Source organism: Bombyx mandarina, chromosome 15, assembly GCF_030267445.1.
Source record: "Bombyx mandarina strain Sakado chromosome 15, ASM3026744v2".
Classification (NCBI taxonomy): Eukaryota; Metazoa; Arthropoda; class Insecta; order Lepidoptera; family Bombycidae; genus Bombyx; species Bombyx mandarina.
The window spans coordinates 2,619,101-2,640,449 of NC_143221.1; the positions used below are offsets into that span (position 1 = coordinate 2,619,101).

The following is a 21,349-nucleotide window of genomic DNA, read 5'->3' on the forward strand; positions in this document are numbered from 1 at the left end:
GGATTCGGGGAGTAGTCAGCGGCGGCTACGATAAGGCGATTATCATGACGCATAGCCTTATCGAAGTACCGTTCCGACGCTGACTTCATGTATTTCTGTATAGATTCGAGACCCAGGTCGTCGTGTAGGTCAACGTTCCTCACGAACCACGGAGCTCCGACGGCTAACCTGCAAAAGCGGGATTGTAGAGATTGAAGGGTGTCTATGTGTGTGCGGGCCGCGTGAGCGAACACCACACTCGCGTAAGTCATGACGGGCCTTATGCAAGTTTTGTAAAGTGTCACCTTGTTCCGAAGGGACATTTTACTCCGCTTACAGATCATGGGGTAGAGTCTACCGAGAATAAACGCGGCACGGTCACGGACTGATTTTATATGCGGGCGGAATGTCATCGATGCATCCAGGGTAACGCCCAGGTACTTGACCTTCCTGGCCCAGGGTATGGATTGACTAAAGAGAGTAATCGGGGGTGTGAGATTCCTCCTCCTAATACGGGAGGAAATCCGTGTGGAGCTTCCCCTCTGAAATAGCACCGCAGTACTTTTCGCTGGGTTGATGTCTATGCGCCATTTTCGGAACCACTGTCCTAGGACTAGGGCTGCGCTCTGAAGCTTCTTCGCGATTAGGGACTTGTTTCTACTGGAATAGTAAACAGTCGTGTCGTCGGCGTATAAAGCTAAATGGGTCGGCGGTGACCGGGGAATATCGTTAACGAATAAGCTAAATAGGAGGGGTGAAAGGACAGAGCCTTGCGGGACTCCAGCTGTGAGAGGTCGTGGGGAGGAGCGGGTTCCCTCGACTCGATATCGAAAAGAGCGGTTCGACAAGAAGTCCCGTATGATGAGCACGAGACTATCCGGCACACCCATGTTGAATAGTTTGAAAATCAAACCGTTGTGCCAGACTTTGTCGAACGCTTTTGCGACGTCGAAGAAGAGAGCTCCCGTGTATAACGGTTTTGGTCGATTAAGCCCCACAAGAATGTGCTCCGTGAGGCGGTGCACCTGTTGAACGCATGAGTGATTTGTACGGAATCCGAATTGTTCATCGATGAGAATGCCCTTGGATGAGACGAAGTCTCTGAGGCGTTTGTAGAGCAGACGCTCATACAGTTTGCCTAGAGACATGAGGAGGCTAATCGGGCGGTAGCTCGTCGGATGATTTTTTGGTTTACCGGGTTTATGTATGCCGATAACGTCCGCTTCTTTCCACACCGCGGGAAAGATACAGTTCGCCATAGCGGCATTGAAAATAGATGCCAACATCACGATGAGTTGGACGGGTAGAAGTTTAATAACGCGGTTGGATATACCGTCGGAACCGGGAGCCTTGCGAGGACGTAGGTCTTTGATCAAGTCTTTAACTTCCATCGGGGTGACGGGTGGTAACGCATCCGAGGGTGGCAAGGAGACTCTGCGTTCTACCTCACTGTCTACTAATTCTACATGAACAGGGTCCACGGATTGAGTGCTGGGCGTGCACTGGGTTTGCAATGTATCGGCCAGCAACTCTGCTTTTTCGTCATCATCAAACGCCGCGAGTCGGCCTGAGGGGCCTACGACGGGGGGCATAGTTACTACCGTATCCGATTTGAGAGTACGAGCTAAGCGGTAGTAAGACCTTTGGGAGGGCGCGAGTCCTTCTAAGAAATCAGACCATCTGGCATCTCGGACTTCGGCGATGCGAGACTTTACGTCGCGTTGTAGGGCACGCATTCGAATACGATTTTCCGCGGTAGGATACCTGTCGTAGGCGCGTATCGAGGCGTTCTTAGCTCTAAGGAGTTCCCTAATATCATCGGACAATTTGAAGCGGTGAAGGAATTCCTCCGCTACAACTTGTTTCGATGATCTATCTAATGTTGAGGTGATGTGTGACGTTAAGATGTCTATGGCTTCAGCGGTATCCTGAGGAGACGGGGTAGAGTCCGGGTTAAACGGGAGCGATGGTGGATCAGATTCAGCCAGGCTGATGCCCAGCGTGTGCCAATCCACCACAGTCCTCGTGACGGGAACGGAGTCGGGAGCGCGACCGAGCTTCATAACGACGGGACGGTGGTCTGAATCTAACTCTGAAACTACTTCGATCGAGTGTAAGCTCAGAGTTACGTTTTTTAATAACGCTATGTCGAGTATATCCGGGCGATGCGCGATATTTAGCGGGTAGTGAGTCGGTGTTAGCGGAGCGACGATATCGAAGGCGAGATCATCGACTAACGCGTCAAGCCGCCTGCCATTCGGGGTTGTGGTGTGTGAGTTCCACCTGATGTGTTTACAATTTAGGTCGCCCGCCAGAATGACAGAGCTCCCCATGCCGAGCAGCGCCTCGATATCACTGCTTAGAACGATCTTATCCGGTGGAAGATAAACGGACGCGATAACGATCGGCGCGTGTCCCGTCAGTGAGATTCGGCACACTGATGCTTCGATATTAGCGAGCGTGGGAGGATCGAGCGGGACGCAATGCAGGGCTCTTCTATAGTAAATGACGGTACCACCACCACGAGCAGAGAGCCTGTCGTTCCTGACCATGTTATAGTTCGCGATTTTAGGGTCACGGCGCGCGGGCTTAAGTAGGGTCTCCTGCACTAAAAAGATATCAATTTGATGGTCACGCAAAAAGTCAGAAACCTGATCACGTTGATTTGCGAGACCGTAAGCGTTAAAAAATCCTATCGTTACGGATAGGGGCTTTATTCTACTTATATACGCCATTGATTACCGGCGGAGTGAGGGGAGGACGTACGTATTTAATGACGCGTATACGTCGGCGTATTCTTGCACAACGGCGATAAAGTGTTGTGCAGTGGAGGCAGCGCGAATGGCGTCGCCCAAAGCGTTAACGCGCTCAAAGTTGATCGACTGAAAGAAGTCGATCGCTAAAGCGAGATTGTCGGACGCGGTCGGGGGGCAAGTCGCGGGAGAGGGACGAGTTGCGGGGGCGGGACGAATCGCGGAGGAGGGAGTTGTAACCGTGTTCGTGTACGGCAGCGGTTTCGCCCAAGCCGAGAAACTGGGCACCGGCGCCGGAACGAACGCTGGCTTAGTCTGCGACACAGAGGGTGCCGAGGCTTTGATGTCTGGGCCGGAAGCTCGGAGGCGGTTTTGGCGGGCGACGCGGCGATTTATTTTCGGGGCTCGGGGGCATCCGCGGTAATTTGCGGGGTGACCCTGTGTTTGACACAGGACGCAGCTAGGCGGTTCCGTCGCGGTTTTTTGATCGCGAGTGCATAGAGCCGTGGCGTGATCGCCTAAACACTTGACGCATCGGGGGCGCGCGTGACAGTTACGGGAAGAATGCCCGTATAATTGGCAGTTATGGCATTGGCTAGGTGTGCCTTTCTTGTGTGGGGTTTCGACGGCGATTCCGGAAAGGCTACATACCGTTCGGATGTTGAATATTTGCTTACCCTCGGGGGTAGGCTGGAGGGCGACGAGAACCATGTTATATGGCTCCCTTCCGCGACCTGTGTGCATGCGGTGTACGGAGTTAACCGGTAGGCCTTGTTCGAGAAGGTCGGCCTTGACGATCTCGGCATCCAACTCTTTAGGGATGCCACGTATGACGGCACGGAGTTCGCGCTCCTCCTGGAGCGTATACGTGTGAAAACTTATACGCTCCTTACGGAGGTAAGAAGAGAGGGCCCTATGGTCGTCGGGTGTTCGAACCTTAATTTGAATGCCGTTCGCGAGGTTACGGGCATTCGTGAAGTTGATATTTTTGGCCTTAAGGGCCAGGGAAACTCGATCCCAAGCTGCCTTCTCTTGGAGGATTACCGGGGGAGGGGTCTGGGTTTTATTTTGTGCCACCGGACGCGGCGACGGAGTGGCACGGGCTGGAGGCGCAACGGGAGTCTGAGGGCGGGGGCGCGACGCGTTCGCGGCTTTGCTAATTTTAGCGGCCGCGGGAGCTCGAGACTCCGCGGCACGCTTCTTACCCTTTTGTACCAGGATGAATCCATCCGTCGATGAGGCGGGAGCGAGGTCGACCTCCATCTCCGAGTCAGAGTTGGAGGACGAGGAGGCGGGCGCAGGTGACCTACGAGCAGGTGTTTTGGAGGGCACGACGGAGGCTGCGGATGATCGCGCTGCTGGAACGGTGGCCACGGCGGACGACGCAGCAGTTTTACTCGCCAGTATAGGCGACGCGGGAACGGCAGGCACGACGGAGGCTGCGGTGCTCGATGCAGAAGCTTTGCACGCAGGTACAGGCGACGCAGGAGCAGCGAGCTCGGCGGAGTCCACGAGAGGGCTCGCGGTGTGATCGGCCTTGAAGGCCAGAAACTCTGAGGCGAGCTGTGGAGTCGGAGGAATTCCGCGAATACAGCGTCCATGATCGCTGAGTGCCCAGGTGGGGCGGCCCCGCGTCTTGAAAACACTCGCCTTGCGGCGAGGCCCCAACTTCTCGGACCTGAGCGGTTCTATTGAACACAGGTGGCGATGCGGCACGATTACTACAGGACAAAGAAAAAACACAACAAAACGGAAATAACAAAAAGAAACAGAACAATTAACCACTTCCAGGAAAACAGTTTGTCGGCAGATGTACCACGAACACAGAAACAACAAAAGGAAACAAAACAAATAATAACTTCCAGGAAGAGCACTTAGTCGGCAGATGTACCACGAACACAGGCCGCGCGAACAATGGCCGGGCTAACAAAAGCCCGGGCGATCGAGTGGTCGATGAGCACGTCCGCACGTGACGGGTGCCTCTATCGGAATATCTCACCCCGCCGCGGGCCACTGAACTATATTATGTAGTGCAGTTACAGTGCCTAATGACAACGATATCATCGGGTGGGGGAAAAAGCCAAGATGAAAATATAAATGAAATCATAATTAAATATCTATTAAGTTAGCTAGTAACTCTGTAGCTTTTTTTTGTTAACCTTGATAAAACAAAATATGTTTGGAGTTTTTAGACTAGTGTATTCTCATGTACTCATGACTACCATACTACACACACCATACTAGATGTGTATATACATATACTCATATATTATGTAACTTGTATACTTATCATAAGAGAGCTTGAACAAAATTAGATACTTGATTTTCAGAATTCGGTTAAGTCTTAAAAATTTTCCAACCTAAATTGTAAAATAATGTTAAGAGAGTTTACGCCTGTGAACGTATTGTAATTTTGCTTTGAAATGAAAATACGTTCGTAATCGAATAAAGCATGTTACCCTGTGGCCGACCTGGCAGCGCCGTAGCGGTCGGTGTGGTGAGGCGGTCTGCGACGGGCGGGCGAACACATTCGCCGCATCGCGTTGATCTCATTAGTAGTCTCACTTCTCACACAAGTCGATTTTCCCGCGTCGAGGCGTACGCCCGCTTCGTTAGTTCGCGCCAAAATGTCATCAATTCGAAATACGAACGTATATCTTCTACAACGATTATTTGAAGCAATTCTCTTTTTTACTTATTATTCTTAACGTCAGTAGAAAAAATCGTTGAAGTGATTCGTGAATATTGCCATGTGCATATTGTGGTGTTAACTTTTTTTTACAATGGACACAGTTTGTGTTGTAAGTTTTATTTAGTGCGTGAGAATTTTCTGTTATCAAAAACATGGTCCGAGGATTTTATTTTTTAGTTTTGCTTGTTCTCCATTCGCTCGCCAAAGGTAAGTTGTGTTTATTCAAATATCTGAATATGATAATCATACATATTATTATGTTTTCGGACCAACGAATAAACTTGATAATTGTAGCTAACCTCTTTTCACTAAATAATAAAAAATACTTTCAGTATGGGTACTGCTTTAGTAAAATGAGTAATAAGTATCGCATATATTACGAATGTTGTATCTTGCTCACGAAAACAATGTTTCAAAATAATGTATCTCAATGTCTGATTTATAGACCAATGGCCTAACTTATAGCTGTTCTTTAGGATTTAAAAAAAAACGTGCGAAGCTATCAAAACATGTATATGCACTGAATTATGTAGTCGTCTTGTAAGTAAATGAAACTATAGAATATTAATTGCTTAATTTCGCTTCATATACCTACATAGGTACGTAGTATTTATCCAGAATGTACCTAAATGTCAATTTTTTTTTCGTGCTGTGCGAAAATGTCCTCCTACCTACAGATTGTAGATTTATAAGTTAAATATTTCATACACATATCACTCACTCAATAAGTAGTGATATCATACCCAATTTTAAAATTTTGGTCGACGACGAAATAAATTAACATTCGTTATCTAATAGCGAGTATAAATAAAATTGTTTTTTGTACTATGTGACATACATACAGGTGGATACCTAGTAGTGTAATGGTAAACTAATTATAATAAAAAAAATAGTAACTTCATACAAATTACCGGAGAATTTTAATTTAATCTGCCCATATTTTAAAACTAAAATATATGTTAATTTTACCTTTGCTTCTCTATCTAAATGAAAAAAAAACAACGTTTTTATTTTACAGACCATTAATTTAATACCAATGACCTACCTTGGAAGACAGATAATACTTTAATATAAAAGTTTAGTATGTAAAATATTCACGTTAGCTACAAACGAAAAACTTCGGTAAAAATATGCTGTTTCCTTTTAAATGAGGTGTGAAAAGAAAATGGTGTCTGCCGGCGACATCGTCCATTTGATGTAATGTTAAAAAGTTAAATTAAACCGGATTCGAAGCGGGACCGGTTAGTTACGAGATTCGTTCGTTTATTTATGGACTTATTTGCATATTAGTAGAATGTTGTACTAAAATACCTTACAGACTGATTAATCGAGAAGTGAATACGGTTGGGAAAAAGTGACATTTAAAATAATTCAAACACTTGTCTGGTTTTGTTTGGATCGCTCGTTTTTGTGTAAAGCTAATAAAAAAAACGTATTTAGCATAATTTAATGACGCAGTTTTAATTTCAATCAAATTTGTATTTTCGAGATTGAACAATAACATGCACCTTTTTAAAGCGTTCACAAACAATGGCAAGTTACGGATTTTTTTTAAAAATTTTATTAAATTAAAAATGATGATAAAAATAAAACCGGATAAGTGGGAGAAGGTAACACACGAATTTTTTGAAATGTATTCACGAACTACTTCATCGATGAAGGAACTGCGATGTGTTATAAAAATTAAGAACACCGGTTTTTTTTATAAATTTACATATCGACGCTTGAAAGGCAAACGTGACTAAGCGACAATAACTGATTTGTACATAAATGATAGGCAATAACCATATTCGATGCACAAAAAATGTATATTTCTAGGTCTATTAAAATCATTTCAATCCTACAGCTACTAGCTAGATTCTACTACAGCTAGATTCGTTAAAATATTTTTTTTTTCAGGTATTTCAACTTTAAATTAGTCTACTGTAAAGTTCACGCATTGTCGCTTAGTCACGTTTGCCTTTCAAGCGTCGATATGTAATAATCTATTGTTGCTAGGGAGTATTTTAATACCGGATCGGCAGGTATGTTTAGACAAACTTTGAATCGCAACGAATGCATATTTTAGTTTTCACTATCTCAACATCGAGTTTGTTCGAGTCGGACTACGAATGATTCAAATGAATGAATCTTTGTACATCATTGTGTATTGCCGCGCGGGGCCATCACTAAGTTTTTTTGAAAAAATATAAAATTTCTATTTTTGAAATACATATATTGTACTTGAAAATAAGACAACCACTGTTGGTTGGATTTTTTTGTCATACCAGCACGGAAAACGGGTCTGTAAATAGCGAATGTTTTGAGGTCAATATATTTCTATGTTCGACCAAGACGCCGAGTTGCCTTCTCAACTTTACCGTCGATTATAATATTCTTCCTGACATTTTGTACGTAGTGATTGTCTCTCAATCCATAAGCGTTAGTTTGTAAATGACATGTCTTTTCCCATAGACCCAACCCACTAAGTTTATCGCCGTTTTTCTCAGTGGGTCGCGATTTCGACTCGGCGGTAGATTCTGCGAAGCATTGTTCTTTCTAGGGCTAGTGTTAGCAAATTCTCAACGGTTAAGCCTGTGAAATTACCTACTTGTCCGCGAGAAGCTGGAATAGCCCTCTAGGCTATCAGCGAATCATCATCATCATCATAGTCGGTTGCTCTTGGCAGAGCAGTCGTGGTCATGTGGAATTATTGCTTATTAAAGCCTTGACAGATGTTTTCCATAGTTTGGGAACCGAGGACTAACGCACGCACTCGTTAAGTTAGGTTTCAGTAGGGTCTTTCACCTGATCAGTCCAGCGCATGGGGATTCGTCCGAGATCTCTTACCATTGACCCTACCCTGAACAACAAGTGTCTCGATAGAGTCTGCTGGCCGTCCACGTGTCCAAAATATCGAAGAATCCTGGATTGCACTGTTGACGAATAGGTAGTACAAAAAAATCACACGACTTTTTTTATGTGTTCAAGGCAGGAATGTACCTACCGTTTTTAAAGGTATTGTTAGACCTTTCTCTTGCCATAAGACCTAACCCTTCGCTAAATTTTATGACTCTAGGTCAACGGGAAGTGCCCTATCGATTGTGTATGGGTGACAAAATACGGCTATATTTTCTGATTGACTTGACCGAGAAGCTTGGAAATTTTATGACTTCCTTCTGCCGTAGACTTTATAGTGGTTTCTTCCGATTTAAATTTTATATCTCTGCCCGTTCTTGAGAAAACCATCTTCTGATCGACGGGCTGGATCACAACGAAGTTCTTTTTATTGCCCTTGTCAGTCTGCCTAGACAGAGGTACAAACGGCAAACCTAACGTCCTCAGCAATGCCAGGGCTAGAGCAAAGCCGTGGTAATTAACAATTAGTTAATAAATAACTCAGTAGCAAAATTTGCAAATCCAGATCTTATAGATAGAGGCTTGTGGAGAGTATTAACCGGTAGGCAGTGGCTTGGCTCTGCCCCTGGCATTGCTGAAGTCCTTGGGCGACGGTAACCACTCACCATCAAGTGGGCGTATGCTCGTCTGCCTACAGGGGCAATAAAAAAGATATATATATTATCAATACTACCCACAACTTACCAATGTAATGTAATTTTAATTTTACAATATGTAGGTAATTCGCAAAATATTATAATCATACGAAACGGACTTTTTTGACGGGAACGCGATGAGTGAAGTTGTGTGATTTGTTTTATTTTGTCTATTTAGTGTTTCTTCGGGTTTAAATGTGTAATAATGGTGGTTTATTAACCGTTTAATATCTGTGAAAGTGCACAAATGTGGGAAAATTAAACAAAGCCGCTGGACGTAACTTCTCGTGATCCTCCAAAAAGTCCACTGAAAAAATCTTAGTAAATGACCACCATTTTACTGAGATTAGATTTCATCTCATATCATCTCATTTAATTACATCCCAGTTGATTCATGTCTCAAATTAATAATTTTCACTTCATTTCACTCCATCATATCATCTATATCTATACTTATACTTATACTTATATATACTTATATAATATATAATAATATTATAAAGAGGGAAGATTTGTTTGTTTGTTTGTTTCGAATAGGCACCGAAACTACTGGACCGATTTGAAAAATTCTTTTTCCATTAGAAGCCGACATTGTCCCTGATGAACATAGGCTACTTTTTTAAAAAAAAAAAAATATTTTATTTTTTTGGTTTCATGTGTGTTTTAATGTTTCCGAAGCGAAGCGAGGGCGGGTCGCTAGTTTTTCATAAAATTAAGAATATCCATTAAATAAGACATGACTTAAAGGTCTCAGTTACCAGGTCATAAAATCTCCTAAAAAAATCATACGAAACGTAATCGCGTTGTTCTGTTCCAAATACGAAATTTAGCTTTGTGAAATCAAACACGCCCCTAACGTGAACCGGAATATAAGGCTTCCGTTTCCATTTCCCACGTTCACGTTCTCTCAGTAAGTGATGTGGAACACAATAATATTTTGTTATGAGACAATATATTTATAGATACGTGAACCTCTCGTGGAAGCATTTATGTGCGCGTTTTTCTGTAAACTCACAATTCGTATTTAACAAATGATAAAACATAGATAGTTAATCAAACAGCCTACTATTGACTCCGAAATAAATCAACCCGTTGCTTATCTGATCTATATTTCCCGTTGCTATGTCTTTTAGAACTCATCACTATATGAATCAAAAAATTATATTATGACGAAAACCGTGTTCGTTTCACGAAACATAATTTAAATAAAACATAATAAAGACAAAATTCTATCTTCATTCGAAAATATAAATATTAGAAAAAAAAAAACAAATGCAAATCCAAAATACTTATAAAAATAATAAAAAATAAAAAATATTTTTAACCTTATTAGTAATGAATGTTGCATGCATGAAGCAATGAATTAGTTAATGAATGCTCTATACTCGTAAACTAGCCCTGATTTCATGTTATTCGCTTTCTTTTTGTAAACAAACATAAAAATCGGAAAAGTATCAATTCGAGACGCCATTTTGTTTTTTTGTGGCAAAACAAATATTTGCTTTTAACTTTCTTAAATATGTATGTATTCTCAGTAGTCTTGTGCGTAGCAAACACTTTCATGAATGCACGGTGGCTTCTCGTGACTCGTGACTAAACTGAACATGGCAATCACGTTGTGGATGCTGTAGGTAATGTCGACAATATATTCGACAGTTCTATAGCCTTTAGCATCAGATGGTTTGTAAGTTCGTCTAAGCAAAAGAAAAACCTCGCATTGCGTCAATAATCAACAATAAATTTTAATATGTCTATGATTAGTTATCAATTATCTAATTATGCTTCGAGTATACTGGCAGCTTTCCACATGGCAGTCTGATGATAAGGAAAATGGGCGTAACACAATGGGAAGTTTGCGTGTTTCGTGTCGTGCATACCTACTTCCTGCTAACATTGTAGTAAAGTTAACCATCAATCCTCAGTTTTACATAACAAATCAATTCACTAATTAGATACAATTTTCTTGACAATTGTTGTGTTAAAAAAATGTAAAATATCTCTTGTGGTTTCACTTATATTGAAGGGTGAAATGCTATTTCGCTTAAGCAATATTTCGCTTGATGCACGACATTTACCTTTGTAATAAAAAGGACCGTTTTATTTGGCATTAGGATCGATAGTTCGATGTTTTTAACTGAACTTCAATTAATTTACTCCATTCAAATATCTGAACGAGGTTTTTTTTCATGATATTTTTTCCAAATTTTAAGCTTTAATTGGCTCTCTGTAAAAATGTCGCTTAAATAAAATAGCCTTTCACCTGTCGATGTGGTAATGGCTCACTGGAACGTCTGTATATGGTACATAAGAAGTGAGTATAGCGCTGTCTTAATACTGTTTTTTACGTAGATAGGTGAACAACCTCAGAACCCATTTGTGTTATTATTATACCCAGTTGGGCACCGGAGTCATAAACGTTATATATATAACGTGAATAAATTAATAAATTTAATGTGGGTAGGCGGTTAAAAATATGCGGGTAGGAGGCCAAGCCTCCTACGAGATATCCCAACCTAAAGGGCTCGCGGGTATATGGTACTTGACGATCAGCAGATGTTGGGAGCAGAACGCGGTCCCAAGGATCTTTTCGGGGCTTTACCGCAAACAACGTGAATACCACCAACTTGACACATGAGGGCGAAATCTCAATTGAATTTTGTAACACCTATTCCACGTACATATCAATCCCGAACGCACGATTTCCTCAGATTCTACACTACACGTCACTACACTACTCGTCGGCATAGATAATACACATAAATTAGTTATAGATAAGCAACTCAAGCACTCAACAAAAATGTTTAAGGGCGTCGGCCACCAGATGGCTTCGATTCGATTAGTTTCTCATTGCTCCTGTAGATGGCAGTAACATCAACCTATCCTATATTTTATTTTTAATGAAGGATTTTGTAAATTTTCTGAAACCACAAATTGATAAAATCAATTTCTTTATAAAAAATAAAGACTTGTAAATTTTTTTAAGTTTAGGGGCATCTGCTACAAGGTGTCGCTAGTTTCCATACAAAAAATATTTGTCCTAAAGTATCGCATTTTCAGGGCCCTGCTAGTCGGCGTATTGAAACGCCGTACTACCTACCGATGAAAAACATAAGTATCTAAGCGAATACATATTTATAGAAAAAATATCCGATATCCATACGTTTTACGATTTACGTATTTTTTTTAGTATAATTTTCATGATATGTTAAGTACTTAGATATGAATTTTGTAGGTTAATGATTTAAAAAAATGTATTTTTTTTTTAAATATATTTTTAATATATTTGTATTTATAATGAATAATTCGATAGTGACACACACCCGATGGAATTAAAACCGGTATACAAGACATTCTTATTTTCATTTCTCTCATACTATTTTTAATATAGAGTTGTGAATCCTTACAAAGATTTACAGCAATTAAGAGGCAAATAATGAACAGAATCGAAAATATAAGCTAATTCGAATGCTTAAGAAAACCTAAAAAATAAAGTCACAATTACTAACTGATTTCTGTCCAGATTTTTGGCACCCGAATAAAGAATAAGCGTAGGACATTAACGTAGTTCGCTACCGACATAAACACAACTAGAATTTATAAAGTATTGTTAATTATTCGTATATTTGTGACATTTGCTGTTAAGTTATGCCTAAACCGCACGCTGCTTAAATATAACAAAAAATACTTAAATTAATTACTGTTTATTTAGTCATCCTTGTTAAAACTTCCACTACTATACTTGTATGAGCCTTATCAATGTTACGCCTTATTTCTTGCGGCCGCTTTTCATTATTTTTCATCATTTTCATTTGCTTTTTTTTAGTACATAGGCGAGTTGTCGAGTTCACTTCCCAACTGCTGTTAAGTGGCTAGCGGAGCCCATAGACATCAGAAACGCAAATGCCGTCAGCCAGTGTTAGCACACTCTCTCAGGTTAAGCCCCGTGAGCTCACCTACCAGACATAGCGTAGCTGGAATAGTCATGCTACCAGCGGCAGGGAAGAAAAATGCGGTCACCTAACTTTTATACTATGTACAATAGCCGCCCCAGCCTTTAAACCATTACTGCTTCACGACAGGTATACGGGCTCACAAGATCCCCTGCCGCCAGGATTCTCTTATTAAGCAGGGGCTATCTGTTCTAAGACTCCACAGCCGCTTCTGTCAAACATTCTTTGGGTTAAGATTATCTAGGCGATTTTTTTTTATTTTTTTCTTAGATTGATGGACGAGCTCACAGCCCACCTGGTGTTAAGTGGTTACTGGAGCCCATAGACATCTACAACGTAAATGCGCCACCCACCTTGAGATATAAGTTCTAAGGTCTCAGTATAGTTGCAACGGCTGCCCCACCCTTCAAACCGAAACGCATTACTGCTTCAGGGCAGAAATAGGCGGGGTGGTGGTACCTACCCGTGCGGACTCACAAGAGGCCCTACCACCAGTAATATGTGGGTACATTGTTCTTAAAATGCAGAGAAAACTCTAAAAATAAGCACCGAGACGTATTTTTTTGTGACATTAAAAATAGATTTGTTTAACTATACTTTCGTGCCAAATATCAATAGACCAGCGTACAAAAATATGCACTTCGCCAAATCAACCTACGTGACGTGATAATTACCTTGTGTATAGAGAATTCTAGACTGTATGCCGTTTCAATGTTGCTTCCATCATTGCGCTGACAACGTGGATGTCGTCAACGAGAAATAAATGTTTTTTCTTTGAAATCGTAGTTTTGTCTATTTTACGATTAAAATCATTAACCACCACAACATTGTCTATTTAGTCCTTTTTTCACTCAATTTATTTCATACTTTTAAAAAAGAATGTCGTGAAAGTTACTAATAATTCAAAAACATGTGAGGTAATTGCTAGTTTTTTTTTGTTCTGTAGATCCGATTTTCTGAACTGGTCATTGAGCCATTAAGTCATTTAAAAGAAAAGAAGACGCTGCCAAGTCGTCACTGAACCTTGGAAAATGTTACAGCTCGTTGAAAATCTCTATGGTATAATTCTTTTTATATTACATCCAGTATTAGGCATTAATAATTAGGTTATTGTTCAAATAACCTTCAAGAAAGTTAGAGGAAAAGCATGTGTACGTGACTCTGTATTTTTACGATATTTAGGTAGACAGCGTAGGAGATAAGATTATTTATAAATTTATAGATCGTAATAAAGTTAACAAGAAAATAGATCAACGAAGATGCTAACGTGTTAAAGCATATGCCGAAGCATACAGTTAAAGCACTGACTCCTTAGAGATCGTGATTACATGATTATACCTACTGACAGAATCAATGTTATAACAATACCTTTTTTTTTTCCGGGCCGGGGGCTCAACCTCCTACAAGGTCCCCACGCGTAAGGGGCGCGCGGGGTATATGGGACTTGACGATCTGCAAGGTGTTGGTAGCAGACCGCGGGCCGGAAGGAATTTTAGGGCCCTACCGCACTAAACGACTCCCCTGCACTCTTACACCCGACGTCCGATCTCCGTCCGGGGTCAGAACCCGGTCAGAGTACGGGGGTTCGCGCGGTCAACACTACAAGCAGACACGCGGCGCCACCCCGAGGACGCCCGACCGACGGGTCGTCGAGGCGATAGTCGACGACCAACGATGCCGATCTCCGCGCTATGGCCGCCCGGGAATACCATAGATCTGACCCAACTACCGCAAAGTCAATAACGCTCTTTTTTTTTTTAATTGTAAATATTTATTAGAATGAACGACCTCACTCACGGCTCACACGATGGAAAGCTCACATGAACAACGTTAATTCCGACACCTACCTTGGGACATCAATTCTAAGACTCCGTTTTTACAACGGCTGCGCCACTCTTCAAACCGGAACAAATTACTGCTTCACCGCAGACATAGGCAAGGTTGTACCTACTCGCGGGGGCTCACAAAACACATCTATGTAGAAACTATTTTTTGTGGCAAATTATATAAACCTTTCTTTACGACCGTGGTTTCAGGTTACTCGTAATCACAAATGAAAATCATTCCTTTCGTAAATTGGAATCGTTTCGATTTTCAACTCTAGTGAACCCACATCAGCTGATTTACATTGGTAACGATCTATAAATAATACACGGAGATGACTGAACTCGACTCTCGTTCTGCCAAATTTTCAAGTAACAGAAAACATTCTTGTCCCACGTGCGAGTGCAGACAGATTGTCTGTTTCGTTACTTCTTGTTGTGAGTTGCCAACATTAATTACTTTCCTTGTTGAATATTCCTGCTTCCTAGATCAGTGGGACCGGGAAATCTATACTTAATATTATAAAGCTGAAGAATTTGTTTGTTTGAACGCGCTAATTTCAGGAACTAATGGTCCGATTTGAAAAATTCTTTCAGTGTTAGATAGCCCATTTATTGAGGAAGGCTATAGGCTATATAATGTAACATCACGGTATGACCAATACAAGTGGAGTACCAATAAAGAATGTTTCAAAATATGGGTTTAAATGGCTCCTTAACATTCTATAATTCAAAAATATTTTCACTTTCTACGTAAATGAAGTGGGGGGTAAAATTTAGCGTTATGCCAAAGTAACTATTCCACGCGGACGGAGTCGCGGGCAAAAGCTAGTCTTATCATAAAATGGGTAATATGTAACAAAATTTGCTTGTGTAACCTTTTAGTTATATCGGTATTCGAAGTTATTAATTTCTTAGAATCAATTATTAACGTTAATACTTACGGGGAGAACCGAAACAGTATTTAAATCATATGCAACTAATGATTACTAGAACTAGATACAATATAGGTTTGGATAATAAAACTTTTTTTACTCTACTTGCTAATAAGTCTCTTTCTCTTAGTAGAAATAATAAAATTATTTTCTATCGGATTCTATACGCTGTTTTTACTTTAAATTAGATTTTCAATACAAAACGAAAATCACAAATCTAGAGAATTTAAGTCATAATAATACACTTAAAATTAACATCGTGTTATTTAAAGAGTAAAATCTTCCAAAACTTCAATCACTGCGTAATATTTCCAAGCACAAAATGGAAACTTCTAGATATTTTTCCAGTGATCTAAAGTCATGCGTTGTTTTGACAGCTTTCGTAGCAATTGACACTTGATTAATCAGGGTCAATTATGAAAAATGTCTTGTTATTGTCACAGAGGTACGACGGCCGGGCGTGTGGAATGTTCTAGAATAATTCGAAAAATCGTAAGTTTCAATAATAAAATCACTTGAAATCGTTTATCAGAAGACTGAATCCGTATTCAAGTATATAAATAGATTTGGATAGATAGATGGATAATCATCATACATGCCGAATCACTTGTATTAATCCTTTGTAATAATTATTACGGTAGGCAGCGGCTTGGCTCTGCCCCTGGCATTGCTGAAGTCCATGGGCGACGGTAACCACTCACCATCAGGTGGGCCGTATGCTCGTTTGTCTACAAGGGCAATAAAAAAAATGTTAATGACGTTTTATCTGTCATTGGTAGTTAAACACAAATCTGGATATAAAAAAGAAGTGAAACTAAGCCCACGTGCAAGAAAGAGGTCTGTGTGCTTAGTGCGAGTTTTTAAACGTTCTCGATAGCGTAAAAGTTAAGTCAAATTTGTATGGAGTTGAAAAGTTCGCCTATGTTTGCCGCTTGGGGCACTGTTCCTGTTGCATACAAATTTCAGGTAACTTTTACGCTATCCAGAACGTTAAAAAACTCGCACTAAACACACGGATCTCCAAGTTGTCGTGAAACACCTTATGCATCTCGGTGCGAATCTAACCGATCGAAATCCTAGACTTTCTGCAGTGTTGGCGACAGTCCAAAAAGAACTAGCCTCAGACGCGAGTCGTGGTCTAACCTTTGTTTATTTAACTAGTATAACGTTGGTACAACCAGTATTGTTTCACTAAGGTACTATTTAAATATCGGGCCAGTTCTCATGTGATTGTTCCCAGCAATGTAGGTACAGCGGGTCTTACCGTTTCTTGACACAGTTGTTCCAAGCGGATGCTTGTACGGATTACGGGTTTGAGGTTTTGCTGCATCTATAAGGCATACGCTACACATAAAGTTGGGCTTTGATTAATTTGATCGTATTATTTCGAAGAGTACACATTATGTTTTGTTGCATCGCGGCTGAATTAGCGGCTAATTATGTATGTATTTTACTATTATACATAGGTATATTATAAATAAATAAATAAATATTTACTAACAATCACGCCACGTTAACTGGTCCCGTGATAAGTTCGTAAAGAACTTGTGTTACAGGTACCAGATAACGCCCGGGACCTGGGCGGGCCCCCGATGCGCACTCTGCGTGCCGTGGGTGCGTCTGTGGGGGAGTTTTGCTGGACTTCCACCGGGCGCGTCCGTAGGTGGCGGATAACGGGCCTCTGGGAGCAGTCATACTCCCAGGGGTATCGCTCCTTCTCTCTCGTTGTGTTATGGCGGGAGAGATTGAGTGACGTGGACCAAAACCAGCAGGGGGGGTTCTGGGCTCTCTGCGCCCTTCACCTAGTTGAAGGGTGTTTCTTCCGGGGATGCCCGGGCCCCCGACTTCTTCCTTATTATTTTGAGTTTGTTTTTACTGTCTTTTTGTTTTCTTTATATTTTTGATTTAATTTATGTTGAGTTTGTCTGTCCTTATCTTCGTTGTTATTTTGTTCTTTGTGTTTTGTTTGTTTACTATCTTCACTCTTGTACTGTTGGTTACATTTTTATGTTACATTTTGTTATATTTTCCACTTCTTTCTTTCTTTATTCTCACCCAATCCCAAGTTTTGACGCCCGGCAACGGGACGAATGGCTGGTGGGAGACCAGTCTCGAGGGCGTCCTAGGGGACCGCACCCTAGGTAAATAAAAATAAAAAAGCATGAGCATGTCCAGCCTGAAAAAGTTATTACCCCAGGAGGGTACCTCTTGCTCTGCGGGAGGAGAATCCCTCCGTGCGGTCGAGAAATCGGCCGCACGCTGCCCCTCGTATTCTGGGGGGGCACAAGCTGTTCCGGGAAAGAGTCCGAGAAGGACGGGGAGAAAAGGAAGAGGTCCACAAGGGACGAAAGAGAAACGGTGCAAAACGAAGACCGCAGGAGAGAAAGCAGCGTTTGCTCGGAGGACAGCATGGTGGTCAGCTCCTGCTGTTCATCACCAAAGAGAACGACGCGCAAAAGGGCAAAAGGCTCGAAGAACGCAAGCTCCGACAGTAGTACCGAATCGGAGGCGTCAGGATCGTTGGTGTCCAGGACCAGACCATCGAAGAGAGGCCGAGGTCGTCCTCCAACGACCGGCCAATACGTGGGATTGGCGGCGGCGAAGCAGGCATACTTAAAAGCTCAACGTGAAGAGCTGGAGCTTCGCGCTGAACAGGAGGTAGTGGAAAGCGTGCACAACCTGCGTGAGAAGAGGCGCGCAGTACATTTAATATCCGGGAACATAACAGCAGATCCCGCGACTAGGCTCCAGGAGACCGCCCAGATGGCCCTTACCATCGCGGCGAAAGCGCGCAATCCGAAGGGGACGTACATCAAAGCCCTTAAGGAGATGGCCACAACAATAAAGGAGGCCACGGAAGATCTAGCTTCCAGATCGGCCAACGAGGAAACCCTGAGGCTGCAGGCACTCAGCGAGAGACAGGAGGCGGAGATCCTGCAGCTCAGGAAGGAAGTAGAGGACGTAAGAGCGGAAATGGTGCGCCTCGCTCAGACGACAGCGCAGCCCACTCCCGCCCCAACACTGCCAAACGAAGACGACGAGCGACGCCTGCAGATAATCATGCGAGCAGTCGGGTCCATGCTGGACGCCCGACTCGCGGGTCTGGAGGCCCGTCTACTCCCAGAGCCTCGCTTGCGACCACCTTTGGCCGCTGACGCAAGAAGGAGGAGCAGAGAGAGCGAAATCGATCCAGACACTGCAGGTCTTGTGTCGGAGGCAACGCCGCCTTTTGCGGCTCTGCCCCAGCTTGAGACCAACAAGAAAGTGAAGCCCAAGAAACAGAAGGGCAATAACAAGAAGACGACGCCGTCAGCTCCATCCGAGCCACCAGCTCCACCCGAGCCGCGCGCATTCCCTCCGGCCCCCGCTGCCCTTACGGTCAGTTGGGCGACCGTTGCGCGTAGAGGAGCACGGCCGAGAAGGGAAAAGGAGCCAGCACCGACGACCAACGCGGAAGGCCAACGAGACAGAAACCCTGCCCCGCTCAAGCCTAAGAAGAAAGGTAGAAAGAAGAGACTTCGAGCTCCGCGCTCGCAGGCCGTTATTCTGAGGCTGCACCCGGAGGCCATCGAAAAGGGGCTCTCCTACCGGGAGGTGCTCGCCGAGGCGAGGGCCAGCATCGACGCCGGAGCCTTAGGGATCCCCATCGAGAAGGTCCGGTCAGCAATAACCGGAGCCAAAATACTCATAGTGAGCGGCGAGGACCAGATCGCGAAGGCCGACTTGCTGGCCGAGAAGCTTAAGGAGGTTCTCTCTTCTAAGAGAGTAACGGTGACAAGACCGATAGTGACCGCTGCAATCCGCATAAGCGGACTTGACGATTCGCTGACGGAGGAGGAGATATGCACCGAGCTTGCGCGCATCGGCGAATGCTCCGTCGATGCAGTCAAGGCTGGCTCTATCAAGCCCGGATCCGGAGGAATGGGCCAGGTTCTCGTTCGTTGCCCGATAGCAGCGGCGAAGAAAATTGTTACAGTGACGAAGCTGCGCATCGGGTGGAGCGTTGTTCGCGTCCACCTGCTGGAGGCCCGGAGGCTACAATGCTTCCGCTGCCACGCGTTGGGCCATGTGGGTGCGCGGTGCCCGTCGTCGGTCGACCGCAGCCACGACTGCTACCGGTGCGGACAGACCGGCCACGTGGCATCCGGATGCACACTGGCACCGCGATGTGCCGTCTGCGCCTCCGCCGGGAAACCAGCGGACCACACTTCGGGGGGCAAGGCCTGTGCAAGGCCCCCGAGAAAACCAAGGAGAGAGGACGTCGCTGCACCCGCGGCCGCACCCGTTGCTGCAGACCGAAGTCAACTCGGCGAGACGACGACTCCGATGGACGTCCAGCCTCCGTCGGGCACAAGGAAGACCGGGGCTTTATGAAGAACCGGGCATGCCGATGAACCGAGGAGGAAGTCGTGAGGAGGAGGTCGTGGACCTCGGTTCGTAGGCAGTGAAGGCGGAGCGGGTGGTGCGGGCAGAAAGCCCCCACCCGGCTCCTGCAGGGGCCGTCGATTGCTGGGTGCGGGGGCGCCCGGTGCTCGGAACTAAGGTCCTGTGGGTTGGTGGTGCGCTGTGGCTCTGGTGCGCCCCTCACGAGTCGTGGAGATGAGAGGGGGAAGAAGTCCCCGGTGGCAGATCCCGCCCAACGTAACATTGGGGTGGGAGCCGGCGAAGGCGGGCCTATGGCGCGCACATGGCGGTACCTGGGTCTCCGCCCAGCCGGAGTGGAGGAGCTCGTTGGGGTTTAGTCGGTAGTCGTTAAGCTGGGCGGGTTTGGCGAGAGCTGAACTTAGCCCAGCGCGCCTTTCTAAAGGCGTAGTCTCCGTGGACCAATTGGTTAAGGGCGCGGACCTCGGTTCGCGACTTCTTCCTCTTTCTTCCACCGGAGGCGCGGAGTCCGACATAACCCGGTCCGACCCCCGTCGGCAGGGTATCCGTAAAGAATAGGATTCCCCATCGATACCAAAAAAAAAAAAAAAAAAGGTACCAGATAACGGATATAAATGTAAGATTTTTATTATACACATACATATATTTAATATACATCCATAACCCTGAAGAAGACACTTTATATTTATCATACAAATATCTTCCCTTGGCGGGATTCGAACCCGCGACCCCCTTGTGTAGTGACCATGTCACTTACCACTACACCAGATGGCCGTTGTATTAAATTGTAGTATGTTTATTTATGCATACAAAGTCAAATGTGATCTATATCAGTACCTATATTTAACATTATGTGTATTCTATAACACCGAGATGTTATTTTAAGGAAGATTTTTGTTTTGAGTTTGTTCTTTTTTGTTTTGTTGTTGTTGTTTGTTATTCTTTTGTTAATGCACCTACCATGCATTATCTCTGCACCACCCTATGGTCGACTGGAAGAGAATTCCCATGGCATTAAGTCCGCCTGTGTACAAGTTTTGTTTTGTGCATAAAGTATAAATAAATAAATAAATAAATAAAATTAGGAAATGAAATGAGTAAATTTAAGTTGGTGTTCAGATATTGATCAAAAATCAGAGAGACTTGTTATGAGATGTCTGCGAATCCTGGTTTTAATATTTATTGATCATCTTATTAAAATGTAGTAAGTCAATATTAAAATTCTAAGCCGTGCTACATACGACCGCACCGCTCAAATTCCTTTGACCTTGCCGTCACGTACACGTATACAATATTACGTA

General features: G+C 43.6%; 1 protein-coding gene across 1 annotated transcript in view; it reads left to right on the forward strand.

The window, feature by feature from the left end:
• The first annotated feature begins 4,851 nt into the window (after positions 1-4,851).
• LOC114242594 (uncharacterized) overlaps positions 4,852-21,349 on the forward strand; it is a 96,712-nt gene continuing 80,214 nt past the window's right edge. Inside the window, exon 1 of the mRNA XM_028173813.2 lies at positions 4,852-5,631. Within this exon, the coding sequence (XP_028029614.1) occupies positions 5,577-5,631 (55 nt within the window). The 5' untranslated portion in view covers positions 4,852-5,576. The remainder of the gene's footprint in view (positions 5,632-21,349) is intronic.